The sequence below is a fragment of the Pinus tabuliformis genome, chromosome 2_1 (genome assembly GCF_031772625.1).
Source record: "Pinus tabuliformis cultivar Carrire ecotype Pingquan chromosome 2_1, CPIR1, whole genome shotgun sequence".
Lineage (NCBI taxonomy): Eukaryota > Viridiplantae > Streptophyta > Pinopsida > Pinales > Pinaceae > Pinus > Pinus tabuliformis.
The window spans coordinates 91953781-91966995 of NC_142299.1; the positions used below are offsets into that span (position 1 = coordinate 91953781).

A 13215-nucleotide genomic window follows, 5' to 3' on the forward strand; every position below is an offset into this window, starting at 1 on the left:
TTGGATAGTAAATCTGAAAAGTACATCTTTATTGGGTATAAGGATGGTTTAAAGGGTTATAAGCTTTGGAACCCAATAACAAGGAAAGTTGTGTACATCATAGATGTGGTGTTCAAAGAGGTGAAAGACATTATTAAACATGAAGTCCAACCAAAGGAACCTGAGAAGATAGAGTTTGAGCTTAAGGAAGAAGAATCAGACTCTACAACAGAGGAGGAATCAGAAGATGAAGAGCCACAAACTCCAGGTCTGAGAAGATCAGTTCGAGAAATAAGGCAGTCAGAAAGGTATAGTCCATTTGCTTTCTGTTCAAATTTTTCTTTATCTATTACCGATGATGATCCTAGAACTATGAAGGAAGTAGTAGATTCATAGGATGGAAAACTCTGGAAAGAGGCCGTGGTTGATGAAATGGCATCTTTTCAGAAAAATGAGGCTTGGGATCTGGTGGAGTTGCCGGCTGGAAGGAAACCCATTGGCGGCAAATGGGTGTTCAAGAAGAAGACAAATGTTGAAGGAAAGGTGGAGAAATACAAAGCTTAGTTGGTAGCAAAAGGCTATTCCCAGGTGCCGAGAATTGATTTTGGTGATATTTTTTCTCCTGTTTCCAAGGTATCCTCTATTAGATACTTTTATCCGTTATTGCTGCTTTTGATTTTGAGGTTGAACAGATGGATGTGAAGACAACATTTCTTCACAGGGATCTGGCAGAGGAAATCTACATGAAGCAACCCGAAGGCTTTGCGGTGAAGGGTAAGAAAGAACTGGTATGCAAGTTAAAGAAGTCTCTGTATGGGTTAAAACAGTCACCAAGGATGTGGTATCAGAAATTTGATACATTTATATGGGGACTTGGCTTCACTAGAAGCAAAGCAGATCACTGTGTGTATTTTAAATTAATTGGTGACCGTGTTATTTATCTGGTCTTGTATGTGGATGATATGTTGCTGATTGGAAATGACAAAGAAATTATCCAGGATTTGAAGACCCAATTGTCCTCCAAATTCGACATGAAAGATATTGGTGCTGCAAACTATATTTTGGACATCTCTCAATGTGGAGTCTTTAGCCTCTATATAGGCCTCATACATACAATACCATGGGTCATTACCATGGTTCCCTCAATACCATCTATCTAATACCATGGGCCCATTACATTATTACTAACTACTTGTGGTCCCTTACATGATACGGGTTAACCACCTTATTTATTACTATGGCCCATCCCATTATTACATTATTCCCTTGGGTACCTCCCTTTGTACCCCATATTATCCCCCCTAGGTATATAACATAAAACCTAATAATGCTTTTCAGAGATAATCTTGTTAAAATTTGCATTAACTAAATCTTAGTTTTATCTCTCCCATATTTATGCTACCATTTCCATTTTGGTACTGCCTTCCATATTTCTTACCGGACTGTGAATTGTATGTCACTGATACATCACGACCTAAACTGAAATGCTACTCCATTTGGCCTCTCATTCTAGAACTATTATATGTCATTTCATTGCATTAGGTTCAGGAGGGAGGACTGAAGCCACAAGAATAATTAAATGGGCCATCATAAATGTCCTCTCACGGTGTCTAACCATTATGGCTTTTGATAGATTATTTTTTTTAAGGTAAGAGAGGTTGCAAAAATAATTAAAAGGTCCATTACTAATGTTCTATGTTGGCATCTCTAGCCAGTGATATTTAAGACAAATTCACATGCCTAAAGAAATCGCCAAGCTTTTTAAATCCAATTAATAAAATCTAAATACAAATTCACAGGCCTAAAAAAATCGCTAAGATTTTTTAAATCCAATTAATAAAATCTAAATATTTCTTGTACTCTCGAGGTAATCCAAATCCAATCAATAAAATAAGATTGCCTGTATTTTGCAATCTTTGGAGTCTTAACTATATTCCTAAAACTTATAATAGTATGCATGTAACATAATCACGACATTTTCATTTAGTAATTTCATGGAATTAATTGTAGTTATTTAATTATGTAATAAATTCAATATTTGGACAATGACATTAAATGTAGCTCTTTGATTGTAACGTGGATGGAAAAAAAATGTGTTTATTGATGGCATTAGGGAATGCATGAACATCCGCCACTCATGGTAAGAGAATACGCATCACAGTGAGAAACAACAGCTATGTTGCAATTTGAAATCATTGCAAACATCCTATAATATATGGTAATTAGTTGATATATGGTCATGGGTTGCTAATATCAATTTCCATTGTTAATCTTAAATTTATTTTAAATTACTATTTTTCAATTAAAAAAATACCAATTATTATAAACACCAATTGAAAAATATACCAATTATTATAAACTCTATTTTGTTAATATAACTTAGATATAATTAAGGGGAGATGAAGAACATCCTATCAAATATTTCAAAACCTTTGCAACTTTAATTAGTCTGCGATCATCCCATCCAACGATTTGCACCTGTTCAAGCTTTTTTAGCTACTTTGATTCCAACCATTCGTTCAACCCAACAGAGTTAATTCAACAATGATGAGGTGCAGAAAATATGTAGAAATTGCCCAAATACACCAAAACAAAATCTCCTGACTAGAATGAATAGATTATAGTTTTTAAAAACTAAATTTGCACAAACATTGAAATCAAAACCCTGCTTTTAAATTCTACAAATTCACACAAACATTGAAATCAACACCTTACTTTTAAATTGTACAAATTACCAAACAACAAAAATTAAATTCTAAATCTTAAAACTAGCTTGAATTCAATATGTTTACTCTAATTTAACTATAATTAAACTAAATAACACTTCTATCCTTCCCTTTACCCACTTCAAAAATATACTGGGTAGTGTTCAAAGGAGCAATCTCTTTCTAACGTTTCAAAAGCTTTTGGTTTATCACGTTGATATTTTTGCCTTATGGGCCCTCGAAGTACATTTTCCATTTCGAACATATTTGAGGAGATGATTGCCGTCAATGAACCGCGAATTGCGATGCTATACATGCGTGTCGTGTAAATTACCGGCTCATGGGCGGAATAGAGGAATCCGCCATGGCCAAAGCTTCAGCGGCCTTGCCCTGGGAATGGATCGTCGAGAAGCTGGTTGACAATAAAGACATCGGCACACAGCTGCTCAAAGGTACTCCTAAATTCTACAACCTCCGCAAATCGCTTGTACAATATAGGAGACTTTGCTCTCTAACGCAGAAATTTAATATAGGAGACTTTGCTCCTTTTTACAGCTATGGTATTCATGCACATTCCAGACATCAACAATTCTTCTTGCAGTAATCTGCAAGAGAGAATTGCGCTAAGATATATGGAGGAAGTTCTCTTACTTGACAGAGTCGAAGCACACGCGATCCCTCTAGTAAAGGTTCTGGTTAATTCATCTATACCAAATTCAAGTTCCGCCGCTGATCAGGGCTTGCTGCTCCGAGTTTGCACGGAGGTAACTGATGCTTTACAGAAACTGACATTCCAAGATTTAAATATCAAGTAAATTGGGTTAGAAATGTGTCAGATATGAAGCTTTTAGGGTTTCACGTTCTGAACTAAAATATCTGCCAAGATTAGGCTAAATGTCTTTATTAATCGAAAAGAATCTGGCATTTGCTTAACGTTGCTAGCGATCTTGTGTTGACTGTAACTTGATAGAAAGTGAAGGAGCTCTAATTCCATTTTGGATTCCGTGTAGTTAGGTCGTTTTAGGGCACGTAAGAGAGCTTGATGAAAATGGAGAAAGGGACTGGAACGGTTTTGAGGATGATTTAAAACGCATATTTACAGAGGAGGATTCGTCACTGCCATTTATCAATCGGAGAAGCGAGCTCCTCCGGCTCTTGGAAGTATGTACGCCTTTCCTGTTATTGTATTTTTCTTGCTCATTTAAAAGCAAAAATGCAAGAAAAGCCTAAAAAACGTCAAACTCATGTTCTATGTGACAATAAAGGTTGTTTCTAACCATTACGAAATGCATACAAAGCATTAGCTCTATGTTACCCCAATGTTAAGGGGAATACACCAACTGTTTTTCAGGGCATAGGAGTGTTGGAAAATGCAATATGGCAGTTATTAATTTAGATTTTCCTTAACTTTAATAATTGCTTGTGAACTTTATTTATCTTTTTGTTTTTTTAATTAGATCTTCTTCATCAAACAATTATCAAGAGCAGAATAGTAAAGGCAGTAGAAACCTAAATTAGCCTCCAAGTCAGGGCGAAACCCCTCTAAAGTGAAAACCCATAAAATCTCTTTTCTTCTTATAGAATCTGCTTCAAATGAGACAACCAACACTCAAAGCCTAGACCAAGTCCTCCTCCAAGTACCAAGTCAGCCCTCCAAGAAGCTCTTCCAAGTAAATCAGATTGGCAAGGTTTGATCCTGCTTCAACTTGCTTCTAACTTTAGTTTCGTCCCCCAACTTCGACCCTGCAACTTCAGCTTTGTAATTGTTGCAGAAACCCTAATTCAGGCACATGGAAATCTTTCAAGAGATCCTTCTTTGAGCAAGACAATGTCTCCCAAGGTCAATAAAGTCAAATTAGAATACTCGCCCTTCCAACAGCTTGATCCTGCAACTTGATCTCCTGCAATTCGGACTTGCAGTTTCAGCCTTCCTGGAAGCTATAGAAACCCTAGATTTCGCACGTGTGAGAAAGATGGAGCCCAAAAACAAGCCTTTCTTTTTCTTTTTGGATTCTCATTGTCTTCTAGACCTTCACTCTTCTTGTTTTGCTTCTCCCAGTTTCAAGTCGAACTTCTTCTTGAGAGATCGAACTTGTGTGTGTGAATGTGCCAAATGAGGTCGAAATTGCTCCTATTTATAGCCTTTCTAGGGGGTCGAATTCCCTCCTTTAGGTTGACTTGTAGCTGCCAGGGCTAACTTGTACTTTGGAGGTTTCTAGGACTTTCTAGACAAAATCAATTCTTTTACAAGGTACATTTTGCCCAGAAGGGTCTTATAATCATGATGTTGACTCTCTTGACTCATAACAATAAATCCCGTGACCTAAAAAACCCTAGAAGCATGAAGAACATGCTTTTACCTAGAAGACCATCAATAAGAAGCACGAAACCCATGCCTTTAAAATAACAATTTTCTTTTTTCTTTTGTTTGTTACTTAAGATATACATATTGAAATGAGTACAATAACAACTATGAAAACCGAAACTAGTTACATTTTCAACACTCCCTGAAGAGTACAACATCATTCTCAAATTGAAGAGTTCTCATAAGAAGATTCAGATTGATAAGGCAATTGCAAGCATCGACATTATAACCAGCACTGTCTTTGAGGCCTAACTAGACAAGCTCAATTTCATTTAAGAGCATTATGTTGGGAGGCTTTACATGAGACATCACATTACCTCTAAGGCACATACCTCATCCTAATGTTCACAAGGTATGTCCTTTTAGGACTATTCTTATCTTGGATTTTTATCCCTTAATCCTTAAATAATATCAGTCCTCTTCGACCAATCTTATCTTGGATACTTGTCTTATCCTCAAAGAATGTCGATACCTTTCCTTTCTTGGATTGTCTATCCTTAAGGAAACCACAAATGCTTATCCAATCCTCCACCATTCTCTCTCCATGTCTTTCACTTAGACTTATCGCTGTTAGTCCTGGTCAAGTGCATGACACATGAAGAAGAGAATGCACATGTGATGTTCATCATCACTCCCTCTCAACCAGAGAGGAGATCCCTATTCTTACTTGGAATAGATTCTTGCTCCTTCACTAATATCTTGTAGACTTCATACTCCCTCTAAAGCATAAAGGAGATTCAAAACTTTTTATTATTAGAAAGTCATAGCCACAAGCTTTCTAGCTTGTCTTCATAAGAGTATCAACTACCTGTTTTTTTATGAAGATAGATGCATGGCTCCCTCTTTCCTTCGTATCTCATTATGTTGAGCTTTCTTCTTTTCTAGGTATCTTGGAGCCATCTTCTTCCTTCAATCTTGTTACAGGGTTCATGTCATCAATCTTGTACATCACTTTCATCTTTTCATCATTAATGAAGGCATTATATTGAGCCTTACCAAACTTCAAGCTAATCATAACTTCCTCATGGCAGTGATCTCCTTTATATGAGCTTGAACTGCAGGTTATCTTCTTGCACTGCTACCTTTTAATCCCAAGATGAAAACATCTTGACTTCATAATTACCAAGATCATATGTTGAGCTTGCCTTAACATTCATCATATATTCTTGCAATATCTTTCTAGGTAGCAAGGTAATATGTTAACCATATAACCAATAACAAAATATTAGACTTACCTCATTGTGATGGCTTTCTCATCAAAACATCGACATCCTCATGGTCCATCTCCACAAGAATCTTCCTTCATGCATCATAGTGCCCAAGGATCGAACTTGATTACAAGTTATAATTTTGTTTTGGAGACTATACTGGATGTTGATCACTTTTCTATATAATCTAGTGAGAAAGTCTTGATCCTTTATTCATTCTAGAGTAAGTCAAATTCTTCTTTTAAGCATCGTATAACCATAGTAAGCATATTTTATGGTCAACTTTTTCTACAGGATTCTGTACATATGAATCCTACCCAAGAGAAGAGTTACTTCTAATATGCATCCCTATGCATCCATATAATCATCTAGTTATTTGACCTTAAATGAGCCTTCAATTTGACCAACTGGATTCTCTCATCCTTCAAGAGTATTGTTTCCACACTATATGGAATATATACTAACCTTGTCATAATGCTTAACCTTCCAAAATGATGGTTTTTATAGGATCTTGATGATCCATCTTAGCAAAATGACTACCCCTGACATAATGTTAGATAATGCTTGGATGAACAATAATACGCAAAATGGTCCTAATCTTCTAATTCATAAACTAGATGACTCTTATTGAAGCAACTTAATTAAGTAGACTCCAATTCTTCTACTATCACATGCTTCTACCTATGATGCCATACAAAATCAAAACCCTTCTAGAGTAAACAAAATCTCCTGACTAGAATGAATAGATTATAGTTTTTAAAAACTAAATTTGCACAAACATTGAAATCAAAACCCTGCTTTTAAATTCTACAAATTTACACAAACATTCAAATCAACACCTTTTTTTTAAATTGTACAAATTACCAAACAACAAAAATTAAATTCTAAATCTTAAAACTAGCTTGAATTCACTATGTTTACTCTAATTTAACTATAATTAAACGAAAGAACACTTCTATCCTTCCCTTTACCCACTTCAAAAATATACTATGTAGTGTTCAAAGGAGCAATCTCTTTCCTAACGTTTCAAAAGCTTTTGGTTTATCACGTTGATATTTTTGCCTTATGGGCCGTCGAAGTACATTTCCATTCCGAACATATTTGAGGAGATGATTGCCGTCAATGAACCGCGAATTGCGATGCTATACATGCGTGTCGTGTAAATTATCGGCTCATGGGCGGAATAGAGGAATCCGCCATGGCCAAAGCTTCAGCGGCCTTGCCCTGGGAATGGATCGTCGAGAAGCTGGTTGACAATAAAGACATCGGCACACAGCTGCTCAAAGGTACTCCTAAATTCTACAACCTCCGCAAATCGCTTGTACAATATATGAGACTTTGCTCTCTAACGCAGAAATTTAATATAGGAGACTTTGCTCCTTTGTACAGCTATGGTATTCATGCACATTCCAGACATCAACAATTCTTCTTGCAGTAATCTGCAAGAGAGAATTGCGCTAAGATATATGGAGGAAGTTCTCTTACTTGACAGAGTCGAAGCACACGCGATCCCTCTAGTAAAGGTTGTTAGTTTGACAACGAACTTCAACCGTAGTTTAGTTTTTAGTTATGTACAGTTTTCTTTGTAACGAATAGTTTTGGTTATGTAACGGTAAATACATGAATATATCGAATGTCATGTAGAGGATATTGATCATCGAATAAAACAGATTCATATTCAGTTTATTTTTCTTGGTCCTCTCTCTCATTTTCTTCTTGTGTTCTTTCTTTCTCTGCCATTAACTCTAGAAGTGGTATCAGAGCTAGACAAAAAACCCTGCAGTGCGAATTGTCCCCTGCAGTGCGAACCTGTGAGCATAGAATTGTGGACAGCGTTGAAGGCAGAATCCCACGGCTTGAAAAATACGCTGAAGAGGTGGACGGCTTGCAGAATACGCTGAAGAGCTTGAGGCTGCTGGATGTTGAACTCGCCCAAACGTTGAACCTTGAAGACGGCTGTTGGATCCCTGAGGACGACAGAGACTTGCTAAGCGTTGAACTCGCACAAACGTTGAATCCCTGCTCCTGTGGACGGAAAGAACGTTGTGAGAATCGTGGGTGTGGATCCCTGAGATCGGTGTGGACGGCGTTGCATTCCCAGAATCCGGGTATCGTTTTTTTTTAAGCAGAATTTTTTTTTTTTAAAAGAAAAGAGAAGGGTTTTGCAGAATGTTTTTTAAAGGATAGCAGATTGCAGGCAATAGCAGTTTGCAGTTTTTTAAAAAATAGAGCAGCAGAGCAGATTTGTTTTTTTTTTTTTTAAAAAGAGAGCAGCAGTGCAGAGTTTTTTTTTTAAAAGATAGCAGAGGTTGTTCAGCAATTTGTTCAGAATTTTTTTTTAAAGAAAAACGGAAGGGTTTGCAGAAATTCTTTAAAGATAGCAGAAATTCAGTTTTTTAAGATAGCAGCAGAGATTGGAAAGGGTGTTGTAGTTGTTTTTTTTGAAGAACAAGCACGAAAAACAAAAGGGTTTGCAAGGGGAAAGTTATTTTTTTTTCTAGGAAGGAGGGAAAATGGCCAAGATGTCGAATGCAAGATTCGAGGTGGAGAAATTCACCGGAAAGAGCAATTTTGCTCTTTGGAAACTGAAGGTCAAGGATCTGCTTGTGCAACAAGGGTTGCACAAGGCATTGGATGGGGTTACTAAGAAACCCACAACCATGACTACTACAGAGTGGGAGGACTTGGATGCCCGTGCTCTCAGTACCATCCGGCTATGTCTAGCGGATGAAGTTCTCTTCAACATCGTTGAAGAGACTACGGCGTCAGGTTTGTGGGAAAAACTTGAAAACCTTTATATGACAAAATCATTAACTAACAGAATTTATCTGAAACGACAATTATACAGTCTTCGAATGAAAGAAGGTTCAAGCGTTGCAGAACATTTGAATATCTTTAATACACTAATTTGTCAATTAACAGATATGGAAGTAAAAATACAAGAAGAAGATAAAGCCATAACCTTGCTGTGTTCTCTGCCTGAATCATGGGATCACTTCGTAACCTCGATCAGCTTCAGCTCTGCTGATTCTTTGAAGTTTGAATCAGTCGTGGGAGCTCTTCTGTCTGAAGAGGTACGAAGGAAATCCAGCACTGATACAACTGCATCAGAAGCCATGGTTGCTAGAGGACGCTCAAAGGAAAGAGGAGACAAACCAAGAGGGTATTCCAGGTCGAAATCGAAGGGAAAAAAGTGTAAGGCAAAATGTTGGAGCTGCGGTAAGGTTGGACACTTGAGGAAGGACTGTTGGAAACGGAAGGAATCCGAAAACCTGAAGAACGAAGCGAATCAGGCTGATTCAGGTATTGTAGACGAAGTTTTATCTGCTGAAGATTTGTGTATGATAGATGAAACTTCACCTGAGTGTAATGTCTCTCAGAGTTTTGATAGCTGGCTGTTAGACTCTGGTGCTTCGCATCATATGTGCCCACATAGAAACTGGTTTACTTCGTATGAAAATGTAAACGGTAGTTCTGTGTTTATGGGTAACAATATGTCATGTCAGACTGTTGGGATGGGAGATATCAGGATTAAAATGTATGATAACACAGTTAGGACATTAACTAGTGTTAGACATGTACCTGATTTGAAGAAAAATTTAATCTCTTTGGGAGTGTTGGATTCAGATGGTTATAAGTTTACAGGTCAGGATGGCGTCTTGAAGGTCTTCAAAGGTGCCCTTGTGGTTATGAAGGCAGAGAAGGTTGGGAATCTTTACAGGTTAAAAGGAAGTACTCAGGTCGGTGAAGCAGCGGTTGCGTCAGAAAAGGAAGAAGCAGGTACTCGTCTGTGGCATCAGCGTTTGGGTCATATGAGCGAGAAAGGTCTTCACATACTGATGAAACGTAAATCTCTTCCCGGTCTGAAATCCTTGAATTTAGATTTCTGTAAACATTGTGTGTATGGGAAACAGTGTAAACAGAGATTTAAAGTTGGCAATCATAATAGTAAAGATGTTTTAGACTACATTCATTCTGATCTGTGGGGGCCTTCCCCTGTTATGTCATATGGAGGTGCATTGTATTTTTTAACGTTCATTGATGATTATTCTCGTAAAGTTTGGGTCTATCTGCTAAAAAGGAAAGCTGATGTATTCAATGTGTTTAAACAATTTAAAGTAATGGTAGAGAAAAGAACAGGCAAATGTATTAAATGTCTAAGAACTGACAATGGTGGTGAGTTCACTTCTGTTGAGTTTGAACAATACTGTAAGGATGAGGGCATTGTTAGGCACAAAACTGCTGTTTATACTCCTCAGCAAAATGGTGTTGCTGAGCGTATGAATCGGACTCTTATGGAAAGAGCCAGAAGCATGATCAGCAATGCTAACTTGCAAAAGGAGTTGTGGGCGGAAGCAGTATCTACTGCTTGTTATTTAGTTAACAGATCACCCTCAGTAGCAATTGATTGTAAAATTCCTGAAGAAGTCTGGACAGGTCAGTCTTGTGACTATTCTCATTTGAGGATATTTGGCTGTGATGCTTATTCTCTGATTCCGAAAAATCAACGTTCAAAGTTAGATCCAAAGTCGAAATGTTATGTCTTTGTTGGGTATGACTATGCAGTGAAAGGATATAGGTTGTGGGATCCTACATTGCGGAAGATAGTTATTAGTAGAGATGTAACATTTGATGAATCATCTTTGTTAAAATCAAATGTTGAAAGAATTGAACAGGAACAGGTATCGCCGAGTCAACGAGTTCAGTTGGAGGCCAGATCTTTCGGTGGCAGTCGAAAGGAAGGAGAGGCTTCTGGAGACAAAGGTGTTGAAGACACAAAGGAAGCCGTTGAAGCTTCTGAACCAGAGCAAGTTTCTGAACCAGTTCAGCAACCAGTCGCTCTGAGAAGGTCTACAAGGGAAAGGAAAACTCCCAAAAGGTATGAAGATTCTGCTGCTTCATCTTTTGCTTTGGTTACTGAAGATGGGGAACCGTCTTGTTATCAGGAAGCGATAGATGATACAGATAGCGAGAAATGGAAAAAGGCTATGGAAGAAGAAATGGACTCCTTAGCCAAGAACAATACCTGGGATCTTGTAGAGCTTCTTGAAGGGAGAAGTGTTGTTGGATGTAAATGGGTCTTCAAGCTGAAACGGAAAGTTGATGGTAGTATTGAGAGATATAAGGCGAGACTGGTAGCAAAAGGGTATTCTCAGGTTGAAGGTATAGACTTTCATGAGATTTTTTCTCCAGTTGTAAAACTTGTTTCTATACGTACTGTGTTGGCACTAACTGCGTTGCTTAATCTTGAGTTAGAACAGTTAGATGTTAAAACAGCTTTTCTACATGGTGATTTGAACGAAGAGATATATATGGAACAACCAGAAGGTTTTGTACGAGGTCGCAGCAGAAGATTAGTTTGCAAGCTCAGGAAATCATTGTATGGTCTGAGGCAGTCTCCCAGACAATGGTACAAGAAGTTTGATTCCTTCATGGTGAGCCAGAACTTTATAAGAAGTGAGTATGATCATTGTGTGTACTTCAAAAGTTTCAATGGCATATTCATTATCTTAGCTTTGTATGTTGACGATATGCTTATTGCAAGCAAAAGCATGGAAGAGATCAACAGGTTAAAGGCTCAACTCTCTAGGGCGTTTGATATGAAGGATCTTGGAGCAGCAAAACATATCTTGGGCATGGAGATACACAGAGACAGGAAAAATGGTAAGCTTTGGTTATCACAGCAGAAGTATGTGGAGAAGGTACTTGAAAAGTTCTCTATGAATAATGTGAAACCTGTTAATGTTCCTTTAGCTTCCCATTTTAAGCTTTCTTCGGTTTTGAGTCCTAGAGATGATGAAGAAAAGCAGTATATGTCTCATGTACCATATGCAAATGCGGTAGGCAACTTAATGTATGCGATGGTATCTACAAGACCTGACATTTCACATGCAGTTGGAGTTGTCAGCAGGTTCATGGCAAATCCAGGTAAAGAACATTGGCAAGCAGTGAAATGGGTGCTTCGATATCTAAGAGGCACAAGAGATCATTGCATCGTCTTTGATGGTAGTGAAGGATCAGTCTGCGGATATGTAGATGCTGACTATGCAGGTGATTTGGACAAAAGAAGATCTACTACAGGTTACGTCTTTACTCTTGCAGGTGGAGCAATTAGTTGGATGTCAAAGCTTCAAGACACGGTTGCATTGTCCACTACCGAAGCTGAATATATAGCTGCTTCAGATGCCAGTAAAGAAGCAATCTGGTTAAAGGGTTTCCTCGATGAAATCGGAAGGACGCAGGAGAAAGTGAGTGTACTTTGTGACAGTCAAAGTGCTATTCACTTGGCCACAAACCCTGCCTATCACAGCAGAACCAAGCACATTGATGTGAGATATCATTTTCTGAGACATGTAATCGATGGTGGAAAAGTAGCTCTTAAAAAGGTCCACACACGAGAAAATTGTGCAGACATATTCACAAAGCCAGTTACAGTAGAGAAGTTGCGGTGGTGTTTAGCTTCTCTTGGCTTGCAGGAAAGATGATGAATGGGAAAGTTGTTGTCAAGGTGGAGTTTGTTAGTTTGACAACGAACTTCAACCGTAGTTTAGTTTTTAGTTATGTACAGTTTTCTTTGTAACGAATAGTTTTGGTTATGTAACGGTAAATACATGAATATATCGAATGTCATGTAGAGGATATTGATCATCGAATAAAACAGATTCATATTCAGTTTATTTTTCTTGGTCCTCTCTCTCATTTTCTTCTTGTGTTCTTTCTTTCTCTGCCATTAACTCTAGAAAGGTTCTGGTTAATTCATCTATACCAAACTCAAGTTCTGCCGCTGATCAGGGCTTGCTGCTCCGAGTTTGCACGGAGGTAACTGATGCTTTACAGAAACTGACATTCCAAGATTTAAATATCAAGTAACTTGGGTTAGAAGTGTGTCAGATATGAAGCTTTTAGGGTTTCACGTTCTGAACTAAAATATCTGCCAAGATTAGGCTAAATGTCTTTA

General features: G+C 37.8%; 1 protein-coding gene across 2 annotated transcripts in view; it reads left to right on the top strand.

Moving 5' to 3' along the window:
* The first annotated feature begins 3028 nt into the window (after window positions 1–3028).
* LOC149198925 (uncharacterized) overlaps window positions 3029–13215 on the top strand; it is a 42054-nt gene continuing 31867 nt past the window's right edge. The window contains exons 1-3 of one of the 2 annotated variants that reach the window (XM_089402225.1): window positions 3029–3136; window positions 3240–3448; window positions 3699–3845. In XM_089402225.1, coding sequence (XP_089258351.1) covers window positions 3049–3136; window positions 3240–3448; window positions 3699–3845 — 444 coding nt within the window. In that variant the 5' untranslated portion in view covers window positions 3029–3048. The remainder of the gene's footprint in view (window positions 3137–3239; window positions 3449–3698; window positions 3846–13215) is intronic. The other variant, XM_089402226.1, reaches the window with a different exon arrangement.